The sequence below is a fragment of the Triturus cristatus genome, chromosome 7 (assembly GCF_964204655.1).
Source record: "Triturus cristatus chromosome 7, aTriCri1.1, whole genome shotgun sequence".
Lineage (NCBI taxonomy): Eukaryota > Metazoa > Chordata > Amphibia > Caudata > Salamandridae > Triturus > Triturus cristatus.
The window spans coordinates 1,526,119,542-1,526,144,232 of NC_140590.1; the positions used below are offsets into that span (position 1 = coordinate 1,526,119,542).

General features: G+C 48.2%; 1 protein-coding gene and 1 long non-coding RNA gene across 3 annotated transcripts in view; one reads left to right on the plus strand and one right to left on the minus strand.

Annotated features, from left to right (window-relative positions):
* PMEPA1 (prostate transmembrane protein, androgen induced 1) overlaps positions 1-9,886 on the minus strand; it is a 97,661-nt gene extending 87,775 nt beyond the window's left edge. The window contains exon 1 of one of the 2 annotated variants that reach the window (XM_085619296.1): positions 9,213-9,886. In XM_085619296.1, the coding sequence (XP_085475422.1) occupies positions 9,213-9,315 (103 nt within the window). In that variant the 5' untranslated portion in view covers positions 9,316-9,886. The remainder of the gene's footprint in view (positions 1-9,212) is intronic. The other variant, XM_085619295.1, reaches the window with a different exon arrangement.
* Positions 9,887-21,327: 11,441 nt separating this feature from the next.
* LOC146812306 (uncharacterized) overlaps positions 21,328-24,691 on the plus strand; it is a 41,739-nt gene continuing 38,375 nt past the window's right edge. Inside the window, exon 1 of the long non-coding RNA XR_014965900.1 lies at positions 21,328-21,482. This is a non-coding gene — a long non-coding RNA (uncharacterized LOC146812306). The remainder of the gene's footprint in view (positions 21,483-24,691) is intronic.

Consider the following 24,691-nt stretch of genomic DNA (forward strand, 5'->3'; position numbering starts at 1 on the left):
CTACCATGGTAGCCTGCAGCCTAAGAGCTTGCCTTCCAGCCGGCAACAATGTATCCAACTGGGCAGCCGCCCCAAAGTTAAACTGGCAACGTGGTGGCTGAAGAAAGAGTCCTGCCACAAAGTAACCCCAGTTACCAGCAGACGCTGTCCTCCCAACTTTAAATCAAAAGGGGGAATACCTATGACGCCACCCACAGCCGACTTCCCCAAGGGATGCAAGACCAGGGATCCATGCTCCCTCGAAAACAAACATGCAGAAATGAGCCACCAGCCACAGCTATTTCTGTCGACCAGGATCCAATAGCACTCTACCATGCTCTGCCAGCCGAGATCCAGCCTGAGCCAGTCACTGTGCCCGTAGCTGCCAAACACTATGCCCCAGGCTGTTGGCTGGGCTGCAGATTGGGAAACAGACACTCCTGCTGCCACAGACAGTCCTCCAGATGGCAAGGTTTGTAGGCAGAGGGGGGGGGGGGGGGGGGGTCACCATCACCGAACTGGGTTAGGCATGCATTCCGAAGCTGGACGGATTCAGGGAAACCAGACCTCTACTCCGACTCAACCGTGAGTCGCCATCTTCATTTCGTGACACATGATAGCAGGTGGGGGTTTGCGACAAAAGACGGATGGATGGGGAGCCTGCTGATTGGTGGCAACTATTCAGAAGCACAGGGACCGCTTTACTATCTTTGACCTATATTGGCCGAATAACGACAACCCAAAGGGCCTCAATTTTCTTTTATCCGAGCTGCATCTTTGGGTCCCACAAAAAATATAAAATGAGGGATACTGCGCCTGGATTTTTGTTTCCATTTTTGAGTTGTATGTAGCCCCACCTGAACTTCAAAGCATTTTCTTCGAAGAAAAAAGATCTAAAAAAAAGTCAGTGAAAAAAATATAATATTCATGACAACTGCAGTAAAGTATGACTCCTTATTGTGCACTGTATGAGTTATATGCTGTATGATATTCATTTACTGTGTATTGTAGGGTACCTCAATTTTGGCTGATGGCCACTTCAGAGGTCTTTGAGATTGTACAACCAACAAATGCTCCACAAAAGGTGCGCACCAGAAGTGCATGGTTTGCTAGAGAACCGCAGGTCAAGAGTGAACATTGATTTCATCTCTCTATAGGAACAAATGAACATGGATAAGATGCCTCTATAGGAACAAATGAACATGGATAAAATGCCTCTATAGGAACAAATGAACATGGATAAGATGCCTCTACAGGAGCACCTGAACCTGGACCCGATGACTCTGTAGGAACACTTGCACACTGACTTGATGTCTTTACAGGAACAGAGAACATGAATATGATGCCTGTATATTACCTTGAACATTTTCTTGAAGTAATCATGCCAATTTGGTATGGCCAGTAGAGGATGTATTTTGGGAGAATCATATGAACGTTGTAATTGTACTTATATAGCGCTTACTACCCCCGACAAGGCGTTTAAGCGCTTCTCGGCGAGTATCAGGCTATACTGGAACCAAAAAAAAACAACTTTTGTTGTGATGCACACACTATACAAATGCTTCAAAGGACGGAAAAGAATGGTATGTGGGAAATACATTTTCTAAGCACCTAGATTTGCTTAGCAGTGCCACGATCTATGAGTCATGTTCCCACCCAGGAAGCCTACAGAGCAGTCTCGTATCGTTAGAGTGCCACGTATCACTACTGCTGAGTTGGGTACTACGGAAATAGTCATAACAAAACAGAGGGTAAAGCTGTCCAACGTAGGTCCAGGATGCCGGAGCCATGGCAGGATTACAACCAAACTCAAAAATACCAAAACATTTACCATGTATATTTCATTGTATGGAAGTGTGCTTCACGTGGATATCCTGAAAATCTGACTTGGATTCCGTCCTCCTGGATCTACATAGCACAACTTGAAGCCGGTGCTTGATTCAGGCAGCTCGGAAGGAGGTGGACCACGAACGGTCTCAGGAGTACCCCATTCCAGTATCACGCGACTTCTTCACAAGAGGCGATACATGGAAGAAACGCTTGGCCATGGGGCCGCCATAGGGCTTCTTCTAGTGGGTTGATCTGGAATACGAGGTTTGTGCAAGTACGGGTTAACTTAAGGTTGGGGACACTTCGATCCCCAACAAGCAACTGCTGGGGCGCCATTGGTGTTCTCAAGGCACCTCTGTTTTGCAGGAGAGAGATTTAAAGAGGCATGGGTGGTTTGACGGCGTGGGGGCAGGGAGACCACATCGTCTGCCTCGTCCGAGCTGTCATGTCTAGCCTGGCATTGTCTTAGTGGCACAATGAGCCACTGCCAGATTGGGCAAACACCAGACTCACCCTTGACCTGCCTTGGCCCAGTCTGGCGCGGGTATCACGTTCGCCTGTGAGCTGGCAGGGCAGCAAGTCAGACAGCCCCAAGCAGTCAATGGGCCCGCCAGACCATTCAGCCTGAAACAAATGCCTCACTGTGCGGCTCTCTGTACTCCCCACCGGAGGAGGGGCGCTCAATTCCCCACACACAGGAATATATTATTGAGAATAAACACTCCTCCCCCCCACCCCAGTCACTTGTAAAGTTAATTATCTCAAAACGTATGGCTTTGGCTGGTTCATGAAGGCGCCGCCTCTTCGTGGGGTTAACCGTTCCCTAAATATATCGGTTATTTCTGCGTGGCGGTGGGTGACTGGAGCCGCGAACCCACCCACCTGGAGCTCTTCCGGCACCGCGGCGGCCCTCAACCCGGTCTACCTCAGGACAGCTAATCAATAGGGAAACTTTCCGAAGGCCGACGTCTGCTCGCCGGCTCGCGCCATTAACAAACACACCGAGGGCACCCCTGCCACCGAGACGCGCCCGCTGTCCTCGCGCGGGAGGCGCGAGACGTCGTAAACGTGCCAGACACACTAGAGAGCATGTCACAGCCTGGTAGCAAATAGAGATGTCGGGGTTTTCGCAGAACAGGCATGTTTATACAGGGCGCGTTTTCCAGCAGAGGGCCCGTGGTGCTGTTAAAGGATGTGTATTGCGGTTCAAAGATATTCATTTGAACTACCTTGGGAGGATGAAAGGCTGACTGGACCTGCCAGGATTAGGACCAGTGACCGTGAGGTCGAACGCAGATCCCTGTAGTGGACGTTGTAACGATGGGGGAACTAGGGGCCATGCCAGTGTCCAAGTGTTGTCAATTATGGCAGCTTGGACACCTCGATTCGGGTGAGGGGGGGTCTAATGTATTCCCAAATTATAACATGCAGTCTAACCGGGAGAATGGCGCGACCTCAAATCTCAGACTGCCACAGTAAAAAAAAAACGTCCTGGGTAGTGTCCACGTTAGCGAGTTTTTTACATGGTCCTGCCAAAATATTGAATCCAGGTTAATACCTGTCGGTGTATCACGCAGAGAATTATAGATAAGGAACCACAGACTTACTATCCTTAACTCCACATCCGTGTACCTTGAAAATATACATATGCATACCTTCAAGGGACATGAACATGGAGTTAAAAAGACTAAATCGATATTTATAGTTCAGATGCAGTGGTAATTGATACTCTGAATTGGTGAGACAACATTATGTAGCTCGATCTTGAGGTGCACAACTCAGGGGATCCGGTCTCCTGCTGCAGAGGTGCGTTTGTGCTATGCGCCACTTTGATGTGCCAAGGAACAAAATACTGGTCTGTGCGAGAAGAACAGAGGGGTGGGGAGGGGTGGATTCGCCGAGGATGATCTCATGTGCCTGGTGTCGAAGTGAAAACTTTTATAAAATGCATTTGTGCACATCGAAACCAGAGATTTTAATGTCATGTGCGCCACAAAGCGAGCGTTCCAAAAGAAAGCCTGGGTTAAAGGACTCTGGTCTCTTTTACAGTACTAAAATCGCAGGATGCACAAAGCTATTAGACCTGCTATATGGTCAACTGCAACTTTGAACATGGGCACTTAAGATCAGTATTAAAAAAAAAAAAAGAGTAAAGCAATGTAATGTGCAAAGCTGAAGTAAAACAATACCTACATAAAGGAACAGTCATACAGTTGCAAACGCTACAAAAAACACATTGCACAGCAAATGAGTGAATGATGGCTGGTGGAAAAATATGTTCAAACAACATGTTTGGTGCCCTGCAGGTTCGAAGGTTATGTTTTATTGCTACCAACACACATTTCTGAATTTTGCTTTCCATTCGACTCATTTCCTGGCTAATTAAAAGTCGAGAACAGTTGCACATTTGAATATCTGGAAGTAGGGCTGGGAGAGTATGGAAACATTTCACAGAGGATGAAAGACCCCATTCATTCACTTTCCTACAAGCAGGTAAAACGCTGCTCAGCTTTGCCTGGACATGACTGGGGTTAAATGGAGTTTATGTCTGCCTGCAACACACAACCTACAGTTTTTACATCGGAGTCCATACAATCCCCTGCACTGTGCCCAGCAGATAGCATGCCAAAGGGGATTTTTTTGTTTAATGTGGGAGGGAAGGTGAATGAAGTTATTGAGAAGAGGGGGAGCAGAGACCCCAAACCACCCCTTTATGCCATCCAACTACAGTCGGTTGGCGTGGGCAGTGTTGGGTGAGATCCACTTGCCCACGGCTAGTAAAACATTTTTTAACTAGGCTCGGGCAACTTTTGGCTCTCATAAAATTAAGGTCAGTGGAATTCAATTGTAGATACATGGCAGCCAAGAGGCGGGCATACAAACATAACCCTGGCTACAGGGCTGGCTCACAGAACTCAGGAACAAAATGCTAGGATATACGGGGGGGGGCATGAAGGACACAAATTCTTCTACAGATGGTGTGAACGTGCTTCAGCCGCCTATTTAGATGATCCATGGCAACCTTCTGTGTCAGTCAAATAAAAGGTGCGGTGTTGAATGGGTAAGATTACCTGTAGTGAGTTTAGATATTTCTGAGGAAAATGTACTACTTTAAAAAAAAATAACCTTTTCAATGGATACTTTTCTATGACTCAGAGGCTGTGGGGGGGAAGCGATGAAATGGAGGGGAGCAGGGCTACACTGATCCACAGTGGCACAAAAACATGAACTAGAGTATGCAAAGATGTGTTGAGGGGCTAACTCCACACAGTGCAGAAGAACACTTGGTCAAAAGAGGGATTTGCCCCCCAAGATGCCTTGGAGGCGTCCTAATGAAATAGCGTGTATGTTTGATCCTACTGCCGTGGAGACTGTTGGACACGGACAGTGCGTCAAATATGGGTCCTGAGTGATTGCAGATACATTTGTATGTCAGGGGCAATGTAATTGGATTACAAAGTAGAATAGGTTTGTCAATGCACCTGCATAAGCTAGGAATCTCACACCAACATCTGTCATGCAGGCAGTTGTCTACTGAAAGACACTTTTTGTGGTGTCAGCTTTACTTGCGCCTGGGCTGTGCCTGCTAACAGTTGCCATGACTGCTTGTGTCTGAGTTGTGGAATCAGACAGGGCTGGGCTGGAAATTGCTTGTACTGTCTACACGCAAGAAAGCTAGAGACGTGCGGAGACGACTGTTGTGGCACAAAAAGCCATAAAGGTGCTTGTGTGTGGCACAGAAGGACCCCCGTGGCACAAAAAGCCATAAAGGTGCTTGTGTGTGGCACAGAAGGACCCCCCCCTGCAGATAAATCACGAATTACAGTGACATAGTGTGTGACTGTAAGGGAAAGTAACTAAAGGCACCATATTGAGTTCCACTAAACTGAAAGATTTGGAAATGCATGCAGTCCCCTAGACAGCGTCTACACAAAGCAGTTCCAGATGTGGAAAGAGGAGCTGCGCTGCCTTGTGTGCAAGACCTGTACTGCGAGCCTTTTTGGGAGTGGGAGAAAATAAGCTTCTATGCAGAGCAATCAGGAGGGGCATGTGAGCTGTGGATTCAGGAATATATTGTATTAATTGCTCACTGTGGACCACGTATTTCTTGTCTTCCTCTATCAAGTCCTAAGCAGACAAATGTCCCACTGATAGAGTAATGTAATGGTGTGAAGGTAGTCTCCTAAGAGAACAGTATATACTATACTGTAAACTACCCAGGGTTCCCTGTTTTTTGCAATATGTATGCAGCATGCCAAGCTTGCAGGCGTTTGGTTTTGATGCATATCACAAGATCATTCTTTAATGTGAACCTCTGCCCCCAATGTATCCATAAGCAATCTATTTCCCGCTACGTAATTTGCTTCAACAAACTGCAGTTTAAGGGCACTCAAAACAATAGGTGTCACGTTTTGCCCCACTGAGTGGTACTCGTTTTATCGGCCTTGGGAAGATGAAAAGCTGAGTGTTTGCCGTTGGACTGCATGTCTGGTGCTTCGGGCTGCGCAAAGACTACAGCAGCAGACGGCCAGTGAACTGAGCTATACTGTCGGCTACTTACAGACACTCAAAGGTAGACATGTTGAGACAAGCTCGTGAGGTTACAGCCGGTGACCCCTCCAAATGGCCCTAGGGTCGCCTATTCCTCTGTACATCCACGCCGAACTAAAACCAGGAAAAGTATGGCACATCTGCCCTTCGAAGACCCTCACCCTCTTATAAGCCCCCCGCATCCTACCAGTTTCTTATGAACAGTGACAAGCGCTTGTGCCAGGGCGGGGCGCCTCCCGCCGTGCTCAGAGGGCAACGGGTCAGTGACACCGTGTTTCCCTGAGCTGAAGAACGCTCTTATCTCACCACTTAAGTGAGTCACCTCTCGCTGCCCTGAGGCTGGCTGGCTAGACGCCGGCATCCTGGAGGAAGCGGCGACGGCGTGGGACTGTTTAGTCTGCACCTGGAGGGAGGCGAACACTCGTGTTTACTTGTAGGAGGAGGCGAGGCGCTACGCAGCTTCTTAGCGCTCAAAGCTGCACATATTGAATGCGATGCTAGCGTTTTCTTCCCATGGGGCACGGGATGTTGCACAATCCCAGTGAGGCTGAGGGTGGCACGGGGGCTGCTGGAGTGGGGGACAGAGCAGCAGCACCATGCACAACTCCCTTCAGATGGACGGCCTTATTTCAGAACCTGGGGGGGGGGGGGGAGGCTAACGCCGGGTGAAGAAAGGAGGGAGGGCTGATCCGGGGCAGGGACTGACGGGCATCGGCTAAAGGGACTGCTCAACGGGAGTCAGAAGCGCAGCTCGCCCGGGACAGGACCAAGAGTTATTAATAACTCGGGGTAAGACCAAGGAGGGCAAGGGAAACTGTCAGGGATAGCTAAAATGGCCAGCTAAACTGGTACAGGAATAACAAGAACTAACTCGGGACAGGAATAAGGGGGCGGGGGTGGGATAGGACTAGCAAAACTGCTAACCCGGGATATGATTGACGGAGACTGGTGACACGGGTTAGGTTTAAGAGAAGCTGCTAACCCGAGAAAAAGAAAAAGGGGTCTTTCTGATGGGACTAACATACAATCTATGATGTGACAGGTTGAGAGGAACCGCTAACTAGCCCGGAAGCTGCTAGTCCAGGCAATATACATAACTCCATGGGCTGATCCGTGATAGGACTGTAGAGGGCTGCTAAACCGAGACAGGGCCGGAAGCTACAAGCCCGGGATGTAAGGAATACTATAGAATTATACGTGATAGGACCCGAATGGACTGCTAACCCAGATGTGATAGCCCATTACAGCGAGGGGGCTAATGGCACAGCTAACCCGGGACAGAAGACTGCTGCCATGGGATGACTGGGCGAGAGAGCCCAGCCCAGCGGACTGGAGCTAGAGAGGCTCCAAGTCTGTGACGGAAGCAAGGAACAGGAAGGTAAAACTAGAAGGCTTCTATTTCGTGGATAGAAACTTGGGGGGCTGGCTACCCGGGGGCTTAGAATGAGAGAGTAGGAACACCGTGAATTCTTACAAACGGGGATGTGGGGGAGAAGTAACTTCCAAACACAGCCCCAGAAGTAACCAGGACCTTGCCAGCAATGACCAGCGACTACAACCCTCCCCCCATCCCCCAGGAAGTGACCAGGGAGCCCCATCCCTGCTGAAAGCGATAGGAACGCAAGTGACCGAAACCGACCAGCTAACCCCACGGTGAACCTGACCAATGACCCGGTGTCTGCCCCTCCCCCGCCCCCCTCGGCTGTAAAAAGCACAGCTGTTAGCCGGGCCTGGGTCTGCCCAGGGAGGTGGAAGAGACTGCAGCCTCCCCGCAGAGAGAAGCTCCAGCTAGCAGCATAAACACCCCCTCACCTCCCTGTGTGAGCTCACAGGGCACTGACCTAGGAAAACACACAAAATGTGTCGAGAACCTGGGAAGGAAATATGCTGCCCCAAGGAAGGTGTCTCGGTGCCTAAGCTCAGTTCACATTTAAATGTTGGAAGTAACTTAGAGGGGCTCAAACGTACTTTCCTAACAGGAACAAAATAAATCCAGTCACGGAAAACTTCGTGTCAAACAACCAAACAGGACGTCCCCTTCAGAGGTTCAGTTCAGGCGCACTTCCCTATGACATGTATACAGTTCTGCTTTCATAAAATTGTTTTCTGTTGGCGCTTCTCCTGGAAATACGTAAACAACTTTCTTACCAGAACCTCTGTAAGCCACCTACCCACCAAAGGACTCAAAAAGAGGCACCAAGCGCGCCACGAATGACTGTAAAATAATTAAAAAGGTGCCAGGAAAACACTTTACTATCTGGGAGCGTTAGTATACACAACCCCTTTCCCAAAAAACACTCTCTCTTCCTACAGACTCTAAAGGCACCTTCTTTCCATGGAACCAAACATTCCTTACAAGGGACTCCCATTTCTACCCTTCCCAAACTGTCTTATTTGCAAGAAAAATGAGATTTTCCAACTGTTTCAACAATTGCTGTACATCTGCGAGCAAGATTTTTTCTAGGAATTCAATGACCGTTTGAAACTTTGGGGTTACTTAGGGGGTCGAACGACAGATTGAGTCCATGAGTCCCATAAGGCGCTTTCCCACCAGGAGTGGCAGCAATCTGCCCTCCCCCCGGCCCCTACCTTCCCCCACAGCCATGTTTGTGCTCCCGAGCTCCGTGTACACGCAGCGCCCCCATCCCAAGGCACGGCTGCCTAAGAAACTGCTCGAGGAACATTTTAATAAGTCGGAAAGTTTTTCCAGGGCCAGAAGCCAAGAAGACCTAGAGCAGTACAGCCTTCCCCGCTACTTCTTAGAAGAGATCTCCCCCATCCCCGGGTCCCAGAGGGAGGGCAGACGGACAGACAGACATACAGTGGACAGAGAGACATTGATCGGTACTTACAGATCTCCATCCTCTGGAACAACGAGCGCTTGCAGTTGCATGTGCAGGAGACATTGGGCTGAATGGCAGCGGCTGTGCTGTTCAGACCCATCAAGTTATACATTTACAAAGCGGCACGGCGAGAAGTGGGGGGCTCGAGGCGCGGCGGAGGGGTCTCCGGAGCCCGGCGGGCGGCAGCAGCCCATCGAGAGGGAGCCAGCCCCTACATCACCGTGGGGCCGGGATCCAGCCCAGGAACCCGGCGTTCTCTGAGTCCTGTGTGGTGTAAAGTGCCGGCGCCGCCTCTGACTCGCCGTGTGCCCCTCGGCCGCCGGAGGGTAGGGGGCAGTGGCTAGGGCTGCCCTTGATTTACTGTGCCCCCAAGTCCAGGGGGCAATGCGAAGGCTGCCCTTGACTCACTGCTCCCCCAGTTCTGGGGGACAATGTCTCGGGCTGCCCTTGACTGCGCCCCGCAGACCTGGGGGGACAATAGGTTGGGGCAGCCCCGGGTACAAGCGTATCCCCTCTGGGACTGAGGGAGCCCCGGCGAAAGCCGCCCCGATCTACCCCTATGACCTGGGGCACAGGGGGCAGCCTCGGCCGTCGCTGCTCTGCGTCCCTGTCCCGGATCAGCCCGTCTCCGGCTCTTGCTTCCCCCTCATTCAAGTCCAAGGAGATTCAGCCTCATAGAAGGGGATGTGGAGTCAGACGGGCAGCCGTGACGTGCGAGACTTCCCGACTCCGCCCCCTCGCAGCCTACTGGTCCTCCAGCCTGCCAATCTTAGAGCCGGGTTCCGGCTCTTAAAGGGGCCGCTGCCGCCCTTCAGATAAGTAAACTTCTGCCTGGCTCGGAGGGAGGGAGAGGGAGGGAGGGGGGGAGGGGGGGAGGGGGGGGGGGGGGGGGGGGGGGGTCGCTGCCTGTCTGGGATCGGGCTGTCTGCTCTCTACCACTTTGTTAAAGTTTCAAGTTTAGGAAAGGAAGCCACTCAGTTCCCACACTCCCCACTCCCCGCTCCCCGGAGGACTTTCATGTAGCAGACACATTCCTATGACTGAGAGTGACTTTTCATGCAGAATGTGTACTTCCTTTTTAGCTGCAACATTGAAAATGTCACTATGTTGCCTCTCAGTCTGGCTGCGGGTCTCAGATGTGGTAATATTGAAGACAAATTGCTGCAACCCGGCCGCCGAGAGCACGTAGTTGTCATTAGTCGATTTACAAGTACTCGGCGCTTTGGAATCCGCGCAGAACCGGTACAGCAAATAATAATGATTATATCTACATTGACACCCCCAAACAGCACATCACAGGGGCTATACAATACAAAAAGTACAATATCACCCTCCCAATAGGTTACTTTATAGCTTAATGACGTAATCCGTTATGAATTGTCAACATAATGTTTCAAGCCATGCCCCCCACCCTCCCCCCGTCAATCCTAGATCAAAGAGACACACAATCCCAGTTTTGGGTTTCGCATTATCCTGCAATGTAGCATAGCGTTTCGAAACATTTTACATTCCGAGTAGAACGCTTCATTATAAATCCTCTTTACAATATGCTGGGATGTCAGCTGTGTGACACTGTGCTGGATTGTCCGAATGCCTCCCCGACTCTGGCGAAGCAATGTGGGACAGCAGAGTGGGTTAATGCTCCTGGCACACAATTCAGCGGGCAACCTGTCAATTACTGGCTGAAACGTACGTTACCCTACTCAAGGTGTTTATTTTATCGACCACTGACGGGTGAAAGGCTGAGTCAGTGACATCCCCGATTCAAGTTGCGCCTAGATTTCCACTGCATGTGCATTAACCCTTCAAGTATCGTGAATTATTAGAGGGTGATTGAGGATTAAGTTGAGGGGGTGCATGTCAGTGGAATAGTCTGGTTTGTTCTGAGGTGCAGTCTATAGCGGCATGAAGCTCCGTTGACACCCTGTGACCGGATCTGACAGTTGTCTAACCCAGACTCTCTGGGGTGCGTGAGCTGTGCTTGTCCGGATGAGCTACGGTGCCAAGCGCACCGAGCCCTCCCTTCTCTCGTAGAACGCTGTCTGGTGGTCGCATTAATGTTCGCCCCACTTGGAGCGTGTTTTACACCACAGATTGTAAATCACTGTAGGAGCGAAGTTCATCCTGGCAGATGGGTGCCCACGTATACGCTGGTGTTTGTGCACGACAGGTAAAAACCCCATACCAACTTGTGCACACTTAGGCTCACCTGTACGCCAGGGCTAGACGCTGCGACCATGTGTTGGAAGTGGGCGACCTTAAAGATGGGGGGGGGGGGGAGGAGGGGAGGGGGTTGTCACTTTTTACGATTGTGCCAGTGAAAAGTGAAGGGCAGGGGCACATTTAAAGATGGGAGTAGACGGATAGAAAGGCAGACAGAGGCACACACGAACCGGCAGGGGTTTATTAGAAATAAGTGCGTAGATATGTAGACAGAAATGGGGCACAGAGACACAGACAGACAACGACTGACAGTCGTATAGAAAGGCAAACATATAGTTAGAAAGCTAGTGACATGGCGTAATAAGAGCAGAAGGCAAAGAAGAAAGAGAGCCAGACGGGCTGTACGCTAGAAAGGTAAATAGGAGGAACAGACAAACAGGATAAAAGGAAAGGCGATGGATAGGACGGTCGGAAGGTAAATGTGATATATAGAGAGATGGCCAGATACATAGACAATATAGATCCGGGATAGTCAGGCAAGATAGATAGACAGACAGACAGACAGACAGACAGACAGACAGACAGACAGATAGATAGATAGATAGATAGATAGATAGATAGATAGATAGATAGATAGATAGATAGATAGATAGATAGATAGATAGATAGATAGATAGATAGATAGATAGATAGATAGATAGATTGCTTCAATCAAAGACAGAAAGGTAAATAGAATAAGTAGAGAAAACGACAGACAGGAGAAAAGATGAAGAAATAGCCAGGGTAGAAGCAGGTTTAAAGACAGTTACACCAGCAGACGTGGTCTCGGCAGAGGCAGACGGCTGCGCAGACAGATAAGTGAACTTGATCTCGGCATGGCGTTGATGTCACTAAGCACCGACGGTGCAGTCTCGAGACATAAATCAGCGTTTGAAGTACACGGCGGTGGCCTGCAGTGCCCGGTAATGTAACACACGTCACCGTGAATCACGGGGGGGGGGGGGGAGACAGGTGCAGTCTGCGGGCGGGGGGGGGGGGGAGTGGAGGGGTGAGCGTTCAGAGTTCGCGGGGCTCTGGTTCTTCGGTGACACGGGGGTGTGCGTGTGGTTTTGGGGTGTGGGAGGGGGCACTGCCTCATTCTCAGTCTACAAGGCACCATGGAGGGGAGTTGGTACTCACGCTTTATAACCTGGAAAGGTGGGTTTCGCCTCCACAGCCCAAAGAGGGGGAGGGAACCAGACATTACAGTCCCAGAGGGGTTGCATTTTTACTTGCCTGGGGGGGGGGAGGGGGGCGGCGTACAGCAAGTCTGTACATATCATTGGGGAGGGCGCATTCGTAGCCGGAGGGTCAGGAAAGTATCTTTACACCCCATAGGAGGTGGGGTGTGAGGGGGGGGGAGGGCGCATGCTGATCAGCCCACTTGACTCTGGGGTATAGGGCACTCAGTCTGCACACTGCATGGGGGCGCTGCACGGCCCCAGGGGGATTCATACTAATTGCCTGCGGAGCCCTGTGAGTGTGTGTGTGTGTGTGGGGGGGGGGGGGGGGGCTGCATAGACCATTGCGGGTGGATGCACTCAGTTTGTGTGGTCCTGGGGAGACAGGGGTCTGACTGAACCCAAGCAACCTGGTTCAGACTCGTCGCCCCTCTCCTGCCCTCGTTTAAACCCCGCTAGGGTCTTCGAAGCGCTGCACAAGAGAACATCCTCGGCTATTCAAAGACTGTCACCCATCTCTCCACCATATATTCGACTTTTTCTATACCCCCCCCTTGCATCTTTATGCCCCTACACATCCTGTTCTTCCTCACCTCCCCATGACTTACTGCGTACTGTTTCAAATATCTCTGCTCACCTGCCCTCCACCCCATCTTTTCACCCCACCTCCCGACCAGGTGCCCCAACCCTTCCCCCCTTACTCTAGCCTCTGCCCAGACACAGCCTCCTTGCACTGGTATCAAACGGCCATCGTGGCAGTAAGTGCGACTAAACCCACCTGAAACTACAAACTAGATTCCTACAAATACCCGCCACGCCTGGCTCTGCATGCAGTGCCTGGATGTGCGCCTTTCCTAAAGCAGCGCTAAGCATTGCACTTCATATACATGCGCTTGTGGCGTGTGCATATGTGTGCGGAGTGTTTGTATATATATTCTGCGTATTTACACCTTCGGGAGTGTGACGTGAATGCAATTGTGCGTGTAGTGGTAATGTGTGTAGTTGATGTGTTAGCATTAAGTGTGCTTGTGTGTGTAAATGATTTCACAGGAACGAAACCCCGCTGTTCTAATTTTTTCACAGCTGGCGAAGCGCCTAGAGCCGCACTTGGTGTGGTAAATAATCCCATTTGTGCGGCTCCGAACTGGTCGAAAGACCCCGGTCTGGAGTCTAGGCGCTGTGCTTTCTTCCACAAGTGCTGCTAACTTCTTAATTTCTGTGCCGAGGAAAGAAGGAAACGCGCGGGTCAAAGCCACAGGTCTACGAGATGCTAAAAACACACAGAGAATCTTTTGTAATTTATCGCGAAACGTCCCACATAAACAGCGCGGTGACAGCCTGACACCCCTTGATTCTCTTGGCTTCGTCTTTGTGCTAATTTGACGAGTTCACGTCGGTCGGGAAACTGCACATAACCTGGGTGCATCATATCAAAAAACGAGAATTTGTAATTATTTAACTGCACACTTGTTGTTACGTCATTTCGTCGACGGCGCAAAACTCACGAATTGTGGGTGTCTACAAATATCTAACTGCCTTCCTCTATACCTCGATGAACTTGCATATGGGCTTATAAATGCGCCTGTTTGCCTATGGTGCAGCTCTGTTGTGACTTTGGTGTGCAAGTCTACCATTAATGCGATGCGTTTCAGCTCGTGGGTGTCCATAAGGGCGTTTCTCGAAAACATATGTGTAAGGACCCTTCCACTCACAGCTTCTAGGGAACCTTCGGGCAGAGGGATATGTTGAGTTCTGCGGGCCGGGAATGCAGACACCACAAAGTGCCTTCACTGCCGGAGTGTTGTGCCAGTGCATCCCTGGGAGCTCAGCCGCCCTACCGAGAACTGACCCTTCGAAGAAGGGCCTCTGGTCAGCTGAACGTAGACGCCCACAGCCACAGATCCTAATTCCCGGACCCGAAAGCCCCGTTTCCCGGGGTCTGAGAGCCCTGGTTCCAGGATCCGAAAGCCCTGTTGTATTTTTTCGGTATGTTACTATAAGATAAGCACGTCATCTTCAGCCCTGGGAGCTGTTGGGTCTTTATGGGGTAGGACAAGAATGAAGGGCACGACGTGGCCCTCTGGCCTTCGGGCTACTGTACCAGTTGTCCGTGGGTCATCGTGCCGACCTGCCTGCCATCCATTAAATAGAAAAAAAACAAACATCGATGCCCCTTTACTCAACCCAACACCACCAACAACATAGATAAGTCTGGCATTCATGCCAGGGCAAACCACCACACCACTAGCACTAGTGACCACACCTTTTATAGTGGACAAATTGGCCGAAGTTCTGTTGTCCACTTCTTAGCTTACAGATCTTTTTTTTTTTTAAAGTACATATACATGCAAAGTTAGCCATCAGTGGGCAACTACAGCCGTCAGTGGCAAGACAGCCCCAAAATCACTGAACTGTTTTTCACAGCTGCCCACCAACCATTCGGCTTGGTTTTCTATCCACCTGGACCCTCCCATCAGGACATCTGACAACCTGCTTGCACGTCATATCGCCTGCGTCTCTGGGGTGTTAGCAGGGGTGCCATGTGGATCAGCCTTGGCGCAACGCTTCTTTCCACCCTCTCATCCCCATTGCCTCATATCCCAAGGACCCCGGGGCATGGGATCACTCAGTCTTCCAGGCTGTTCTGATTCTAGGTATTCACTCGTCCAACTGATCGCTGATGCTCACCTGTACTCCCCAAAAGAACAGACGAGAGCACAACACTCGCCCACCTCATGCGTACCTTATGCCTTTATCTAACACCCCGAAGCCTATGACCGGCTACTGTGGCGTGGGTGGTGCAATTTCATGGTTCAAACAGTCCTTCAGCAGGACTTATGTCACATACTTACCTCATACATTGATGGGCTGGATACTATGGATTGATGAACTGCGTGCAGCTGCCTTTGAACTGTCCAATCATTGGCCTGCTTCCGCCATGTGCTTCCTCTGGACTTGTCCCCCACACTACATCTGGACCTTTCTGCAGGGGTAAAGGCAACCTGCCACCTCCCCTGCCCCTTAACGTTCTGGACCCTCAGTGGGGTTAAATTGAGACCCCAGTGTGGGCCGAGCGCTTACCCTTCCAGAAGGTGACCTTGTTTGACGATCTTTGATTGGATACTGAGACTTACTGTGTGACCTCTTTCGCTGGCCCTTTAAGACACAAAACAAGAGAGTTGCTGGGAAGGTTGAGAAAAGCCCTGGTGGATCTTTCGCCAGCAAGGACTTTACATCTGCCATTTCCTATGCCAATGGCACCCCATGTAACAGACCCATCCCTAGTCTTCTGTGGGGTTGAGGGAGGTTGTCTCTCCTGTACTGATAAATAGGCTATTCTGCTGCGCTGGAAAGGAGCAAAGATTTTCAGACATCCAGGCAAAAAGCCATTTTACCACTGCAGCACTCCCCACGTAGAGACACATGGCCATTTTCACACTTTTGTTTGTTTTTTCTGTACCACCAGGCGGACCTATGTCTTATCTTAAACAATGCAAGCAGTGGACATGCAATGAGCCATTCAATCTGCTTATATATCAATAAGGATGTAGAGTCAGGCCAGAATGCTATGAGGCCATACCAATTATATTTGTAAATTATACATATTAGGATAACAAACTATATGGAACGCCCCAAACTCTCAAGTCCTATATCAAATCAAGCTTGTCATCCCTGGTCTGAGAGGGACAATTGTATAGCACCTTTTAGTCCAAACAACCAGGAAACAAGCAAAAATGTGAGATGTGCTGAAGATGTAACACCGCAGTAGGTTCTGATTACTCCTTACTTAGAGCTCCAGGTAGAGACCATGGCAGCATTCAAGACTCCACCATCAAAAATCCCTTGCAAGTGATTTCACGGTTTCGCCCTTCCTTCCCGTCTTTTAATGTTTATGTGGGGCCATTAGCAGAGATGATCCAGTCATATGGGATAACATTTTCAACTGCGGCAGTGGTTCCCAGTTGCTTCTGACGCTCACTCCCTCAGGCGTGACCATTGTCCACATGCCTGCTGGCCACTGTAGGATGAATAGCACTTTTCTAACTACAAATCCAAAAGCTTGTTAATCATGATGGTTGGAGCCACATCCCCTCTTTGGCCAGTTTATGTCTAACTCGCTACCCCAGGACATTCCATTTTTTAGGCACCAAGTATTGTGAATAGGGGGGTATCGTGGGCTTAAAGCTTTCCATGTAACCATGGTTCCTAAACTTAGTGAAGACAGGATTTTTCCATCTTCCATATTTCTTCATGGAGTTCCAGACTTCCACAGCAGCTGCACACAGAAAACAACTGCTTCAAAAATCCAGTCCCCTGTTGTTGGTAATGGTCAAACACTGCGGTGATGTGTTACCCTCAGCACGTTCCCTTTCTCTTTAACCGCCGAAGGGAGAACGACCATCAGATCTTCATGCACAGTTGACTAAGCAGTCCACAAAAACGTCCTCAATCACTCGAGAAGAAGTCTAGCTTCTAACATTGTTTTGGTTTTGAGAATGTAGGCATATGTTACATCACCTAAATGAGAAGGCGAGGATACATAGCAATAATTTGGTCTCCACATGCCCAGCAGCCGGCATATGTGTCTTCCTCTTTTCTTCAAATAGCATGCCCACAACATAACACTGCAGTGGTTCGTCGGAATAAGAGGGGCATGTGTGACACTGCACAACCCTCTCACATTCTTTGGTCAGCCCAACGTTGTTCAATTGCAGTTCGAAAGGTCTGGGCCTGGCAGCAAAGGCATGGCGTACCTTTCCTGTGCACCTGAAAAACATCAATGACCACTTGACCTTCAGAAAGAGTCCTCTCTTCCCTGGACAATTCCTTCAATACTTCCATTTCAGTATGTCTGATTACATATTATTTCCTCTGTCTTTAGCACCACATAGTTGCTAGTTGGGTGATTCGGCCCTCAGAAACACTTGTAACAAAAACATTACAATGCCGACGTTCCCACTGACAAAACTTTATGTTCACATGACCATGAAGTAGACTTGCCTCAACCCCAAAATGTCTTCTAGGATTGGAGTTAGAACAGGAGGAGTTCCTTCAATATCATGGTAGTGGTCATGCCAGGGCAAAGGCTTTTGTCAGTGTTAAGGCCATGTCACTGAAAAGGGTGTGGACGTGGAGACCATGAGCTGCTCAAACGATGAGTGTATCCACATTCGCCCTGTGTCTGCAAATTCTCCTACCACATTTCAGAAATGGTAAGATGTTTGCTTTTTCCTGATATAATTCCAGCAGCTGACCTTGCACCTTCTTGGTAATTCCCTTTGGATTTCCTTTAATAAGGGTTTTGTAGTCTGGGGCCATTTTCAGCCAATATTCCAGGTTAGGCCGCCCTCAACGACTGTTCTGGGTAATAATCAACATTATTTTTTGTGGGAGCACTCTGATATAAGTACATTTCCTTTGACTGCCGGTCAAACCTTTTATAAAAATTATTATCTCCATCATAATACTTGCTGCTATTTACATAGTCCTTCATTCGGTGCGACTGTCAGTTCCATGTTCTGTGAATAACAGGTGTTAGTGTTACTTAATTCAATTCAATTCAATTCAATTCAAATAGACTTTATTCGGATTTCAACAAACCATCCATAAAAGCACAAAGACAAAAATTTTAAAATACACATTAAATACTACAATTTTGGGCCGCAGCTTATTACATGTAAGAATATAATTTATAAAAACAACAATGAAAACACAGATATCCTTCTGGCTGGGCTGTGCATGAGGCCATCATACAACAATATATAAAGTTAAACATAGAAAATTAGCTCATAAATTTATGATGACAAAACTAATACGATGTATTAAATTTCAGCAAGACATGCTTTAAAGTGCAAAGTGAATGTCTAAGCAAAACTAATCAATTTTCAACGACCTGCGTGAGCATACAATGGCTTTAAGAAAGCTACTAACTCTAAAAATTAATTCATCTGATCCTAGCATTAAAAAGTGTCTATAGGCGAGGTTGTGGTTAGACAAGTCATATTTCTTACAATATGGGATTAGATAATGTCTTGTAAATTTCATATAAAAACCACAGCCGAAAATGAAATGGGGCATACTCTGGGTTCCACCGTGGTCACAAGGACAATGTAGTTTTTCCGGGTTTTTAATGTAACCCAGTGGAAAGCAGATGAGGTTTATAATGCTCCTATCCCTGAATCTAAATAATAGAAATCTGGTCCATCTACCCAGTTTTTTTACATAAATAGGGCTGGGGGGACGTCAGGGGTTCAATGTGTGATTCCTGGATTAGTAAATAGTCAATTGTGGATTGTTTCACAGAGTCTGCTCTTTCCCTTTCATTGTGAAAATACTGATAGAGTGCTCTTCTTAATTAATTGTTACTTAATTCAGTGTTATTCAATTCTCCTACCTCGCAATGATAGAAGGCGTAGTTAGGCTTGTTCGCAAGGGCCCATCACATCAGCGATGTACATAACAACAGCACATGAAAACAAACTGCAGAGATGTTAATACACATCCAATACAATGTACATAAGATGAACTGCTTTAATTCCTCATAAAATAAAGTGGATTTGTATATTAAGATGGCAATAACCTTAATGTGATCAGGACTGACACCAACCATAGAGTGAATCATGTTTGGGTTACTTTTAGAAGCGACGGCTGCCTTAATTGCTGGTTTAATTCATTTGAAATAATCTACATAATTGGGTTCCTGGAGAAAGAGGACTTCTTTATTGCTTTTCAAGCTCCCTACGGTGCTCAGCACACACTCAAAAGCTTATTGAACAATCTACGGAGGAGATGGCTTCACAACACTGTAACTAGCCCAGAATAAAAGGTCCAGGCTCTTACTGCCTTTAAATCTGGGTGCATTTGCTCAGCCCTACATGCTGTGTGTCAGGCTGATTCTAGAGTTTTACGTGAGGTTCACCCAGGTGGCTAAGAAGGTGTGATACTGCTTATTCAGAGAAAGCATCTCTGAGGGGATCTATTTTAATTTAGGTCTAAATCTCTTGTATTTACATCTGCTCTTGCATCTCAACTTCAATTTGGTTTACTTGGGGATTTCTGCTAAACCTAGTGTGACTAAGTGCACGCTACTCTTGCTACAATATGTAAGCTAATGGTTTACAGTTGCAGTCTGGCCTGGCCCCAGAAAAACTAATGAATGAAGCAGAGGGTTCTACAGTGGATCAGATACAAAACAGGAGCCGGCGTAGAGGGAACAAGGAGCATGCAACCTGCAACCAAAACATAAATGCAAGCATGCATAATTATCAGTAGTTAACAAAAGTCATAAATGTTAATGACGTGTGTGAATATGTCAACATATACTATATAGATTTAGACAAATACTTATTTACCAACATGGCATTATAGCCAGGGCCCTGGAGTTATGGGATTCTGTGACTGGGGTGTTTTCCACATAGTCGTGGATTAGCCGCATTTACCACCTAATCCATCATCATCTGCATAATTGTCAGATTTTAACAAAAAGAACTGTTTCTAGGTCTAAACGGATCACAATTTGCTGACATAAAAAGGCAGCAACGCATGCGGCTGGGCTATGCAATGGAAAGCCCTTCACAAGTACTTACTAGTCACTTTTACAAATTGCTGTATTTGGCTGTTAATTTGGAACTAATGAGTTGAAACCTTTGCCCAGACAGTGTTAACGTGTGTACAGATGCCAAATATGAATACTGTCAAAAAATGTTCCTCATTGTGTCGCATAATTTGCGTTTTGTTGCCGCATAATTTACTCAACCCTGCGCATATTTTGGTCCTCACCTGTCGCATATTTCACGTGGCCCTGATTGTAGCCCGCCTCCAAGGTTTACAGAAGCAGCGGTAGATTCCTATCCGAAAGCCAAGGGTTGTAATAGGGTGGGTCCACACATAACCACTATTGAGGCATTCAACCGAAATGCTTTCATGTTGCCGTAACAATACACCCCGTAGGGCAGATATCACTAGAATGCAGACCGGGGATTTAACATAAGAGGGCTGAGGAAGAATAGGGGTGTAGCTCTCTCAAACTAGATTGTCTTCAGCAGTGCTCCGGACATTTCCCATTTTAATTCAATATATAGTATTACATAGTTTCATGAGCGCTCAAAATGGAGCATATGGCAATGTTCTTGTCATACAAAAAAAACACGGATGTACACAAATTGGTGAATTATCTATTTCAACAATTGTCAAATATAATAAGGATAGCAGACTTAAAATATCAGTAGCGGGTAAGAGTCCGAAATAAATCATGCACGCCTTTGATATAACAGAGACAAAGATTGATTCTGAAGACTAGATTTGGTGAGAAACTCACACAAGTTAGAAACGTTACTCGCCGGCAAAGCTATTGATTCCGGTAGAAGCCCAAGGCTTGCGGAAGGTTTACTGGTTGCTTCAGCTTTAGATCGATTTTCTCTTATCGTTACCTAGGTGAAGGGTACACATTCAGTCTGTCTTCATGCCACGACGTGGCTCCTTTAAATCGCAGCACGCCCGGCCGGTTTCCTAAGAGGGCGGTGCCAGACACAACGTCACACGCGCGTGACGCCCTGTCTGGGTCCGCCTTTCTCCTTTAACGTCCTAGATGGAGGCGGGAGCGACAAAGTCCAGGACAAATGAAAAGTTGCCATCAACGTTTCGGCGAAGTTCTGATTGGTCTGTGAGAGGGGGACCCACGTGGGGCTGAAGGAGGGGGGAAGTAGGGGAAACGGAGACTTACCACGTGATTGTCTGCGACGGGCAGCGTACAGAGCACAATTTATTTAGCCGGGCTATTGAGGGCCGCTCCCTGCGGCACCCCGCCTCCAGGGACAGGGTGACCTCGGGCTGACCCGGCGTCGTCACAAAGGAATGGAAGCACGCCGGCCGCCGCGGCCCACGCCACCGAGGCAAGGTCCGCCCGTGGGCAGCTGCTGCGCCGCCGGGCTGCGCGCGAGCTCTCCGCCCTGTGGGTGGCGGAGGCTGGGGCACCGAGGGGTTCCGGTGCACCTGCACTTACCGCACTCTTAATACCCAAATCCCTGACGCCTAGTCCGTGGTCCTGCCTTCAGGTGGGGGGCGATCCCATTTAAATTGGGTGGTTCGTGGGTAGTACCGGGCCAAGATTTGGGAAGGGTGGGACCAGTGGCGTAATATAGTCCCCGTGGTGCGGGGGAGGGGGTAGAGCGCCAGCGAACTCCAGGAGGCCCATTCAGCATAGTACTCTGGCCTGAGAGCTCTTGACTGAGGGAGAGGCGGGGGCGGTCTTTATGTATTTTTGCAAGGGGGGGGGGGTCTCCAGGTTAGTAACGCAGCTGGGTTGGGGACAAGGCCTATCGGAGTGCGATAGGGACGCAGCGGGGTGTCCTGACATTACTCAGTGGCGTAGTCCAAGGGCTTGACATCCGGTGCTTGACTCCCGGTTGCCCCAGTCGGGGGAAAAGTCGGGGGTAACACCCAAGGGGGGGGGGGTCGGTGCTACCCTTCTGCTCTCCTACCGAGCGCTCTGTGTGGATGGTAGAGAAACAACTTGTGGTTTATGTGGCTGTCAACAAAGCACTTTGCGCTGTTAATCGTAGTGGGCTTAGGGAAGGATCTGGGGTGTGAAATATTATCGGAGGTAATCGAGTGTATAGCCAGAAAGCGCCATCGTTTAGCTTTACGGCATACCCTAGAACGCCCTTGATTACTTCAAATGTATGGGGAAACAAAATAGGTTTCAAGAAGTTACAACCTTCATATCAACCATACACCTGTCTGTGCAGGTCATCGGCTACCACTTGGTAGTAATGTGGAGTTCACTAAATTCAGTATTATTTTAAAGTTGATCGGCAAAGAGAAGCGGCAATAGGACAGTTTACAGCGAAATTGAATCAGTGTGTGTGGCTGTAGGTCAGTGCAACAAAAGGGGATTTTGTTTGTGGGTTCAGCCCTTTAGAGCTAGAACAGATAAGGATTTCCTTCATAATAAACTTTTTTTTTTTTTTTTTTTTTTTTTTTTGAAACCGTTTATTGCAATCTCAAATATATACAGGTATGGGCCTACAACCTTCCGGCCGGCCGCTAAAGTGACGAGAACAAATGAGAAACATACAATGAGGCACTTAGCTTTGCATAGACACTAAGGCAGGAGGTATCAACAACGCAGGCCATATGGCTCAGGGCCCGCAGTACGGTTTCATTTTCTGCAACACAACAACATAAATAAACACACACCCGCAAGGCAACCCACGATCAAGAATGACAGCCATAATAAACTTTTGACTTATTTTTCCAGTATAATGGTCACACTGACGTCTTCTGCACGGGTTCGTGCGTTACCAAACAAACTTTTAATTATGAATAGTATACACGACGCACACTTTACACCATTTACCTCGTCTGTATGTGGTAATATATTTGTTATCCATAGCACCAACTGACTGATATGACCTCGGAAGGATGCACAGCTAAGTGGACTCTTCGGAATTTGAGCCGGTGACCTCCAGGTTCTACACATGTCCACAATGGACGTTTTGTTATAAGAACGACGTTGTTTAGGTGTCTAAAGATGCTCTGGGCTATTTTCGCGGCATCAGTTAAAGTATAAGGGGTCTAGCAGACGAATGTGTATTTTCAATAGTGGGACACGCAGTGTTAGTCTACTAATGTGGTAAAACACACGACATCGGTAAAGTTGTGTGCCAAGTTTGTAAAAGAATTAAAAACGTGTCCATTGTAATTGCCATTGATGACGCGGAACGTAGGCAAATCCGTAAAAGATCGACGCTCGTGTAGATGCATTATGTACACGTTTTGCGAGAGTCGATAATTCTAATTGGTGTTGTAATTACGCAACACGAGGGTTAAGGGAAGCGCTTTGTAATGCGCCGAGACAGCATGTTTAGCCGTTCTTCTTGATATGCGACTTTTTTGCGTAGTTTATAGATACATCTCCGAAGCTAGCACTTCGGATAACGTGCCCTCTTCTCGTCTGCGTCACTTTGAACTGTATGGTCTGCCAGTTCCGTTCATTTTATGTGAGTAAATCAATAATTGCGTAAACGAATTTAACTTCAACCTGCGCACATCGTGTGCGAAGTTACCAGCAGAACGAATACTGTTTCAAAGGCTGTCATTTGAAAATGACCCCCGCCCCCGAATATCTCCCACAGAAACGCAAATAGGATGAGGACGTGCTGTCAGTATTGTGTACACTCGGGTGACCTTCAACACTTTACAGGACACGTTCTGTGATGCAGTATTTGCGAAGACGCATTGTGCCCAGCGAAGCACTAGGGAGTCTGAGCTGTGAGAAGGCGTCTAGCAGGTGCAAGAGCAGGTGTGTAATAAAGTGCTGGCTTTATCCTCCGCACTGTACGGGTGACAAGTAATTTCAGCATCATAGTGGGGAAATGACAACGCCGGTATTAGCATCCGAAAGTTTTTTTTTTATCTTAACATTTTGCATGTGTAAGAGCATGTACTTGGGACGGTTTGATGAGTTCCTCAGGTAGAACCATGTATCGGAGCACGTCGAGAGTCACGTTTTGATTGGCTGAAGGTCCTTATTCCTTCACAGACGTGAGCTGTGCCTCGAGGGCCTTTATTGCCAGTTGGTGGTCTCTTTAAGTGCAAGCTCAGTGGCTATCACAGCTTAAGCATTCACTTGCTTGTTCTAATATAACTGACGCAATTTCTATAGGCAATGAAGGTGAGAAACTTTCTCACCACCCAAGCTGTGTGTGCACAGTTGCACGCTAGGGTCCATATCCAGGGTGACGGTCCAGTCTCTCTTAGATAATAGCCTTTAGGACCATCTTCAGTAGCCTTAGACCGCGCATGCTAGCAGCGCAGTGGTTTAGAAAACTCAGCGGTTCTCTAATCTTAAACTGGTTTTGTTACAATTCAGCATAATTAAATTAGTGTTTTTGGTTCTATGGTGGCAGTCTATAATGCATCGTTATTGTCTGTCCGAGGCAGGGCCCTACAATTGCAAAGCGGTTAATGTTTTGATGGGCATATCCATCTGTACCATTGTCTCGTATTGGCTAATGCTGCACTTCTTGTTTGAGTAAACGGCATTGACAGTAGTGAGTGGCAAAGGTGTGGCTGGTTTTTGAAATGCAAGTAGTTGCTGGGTAT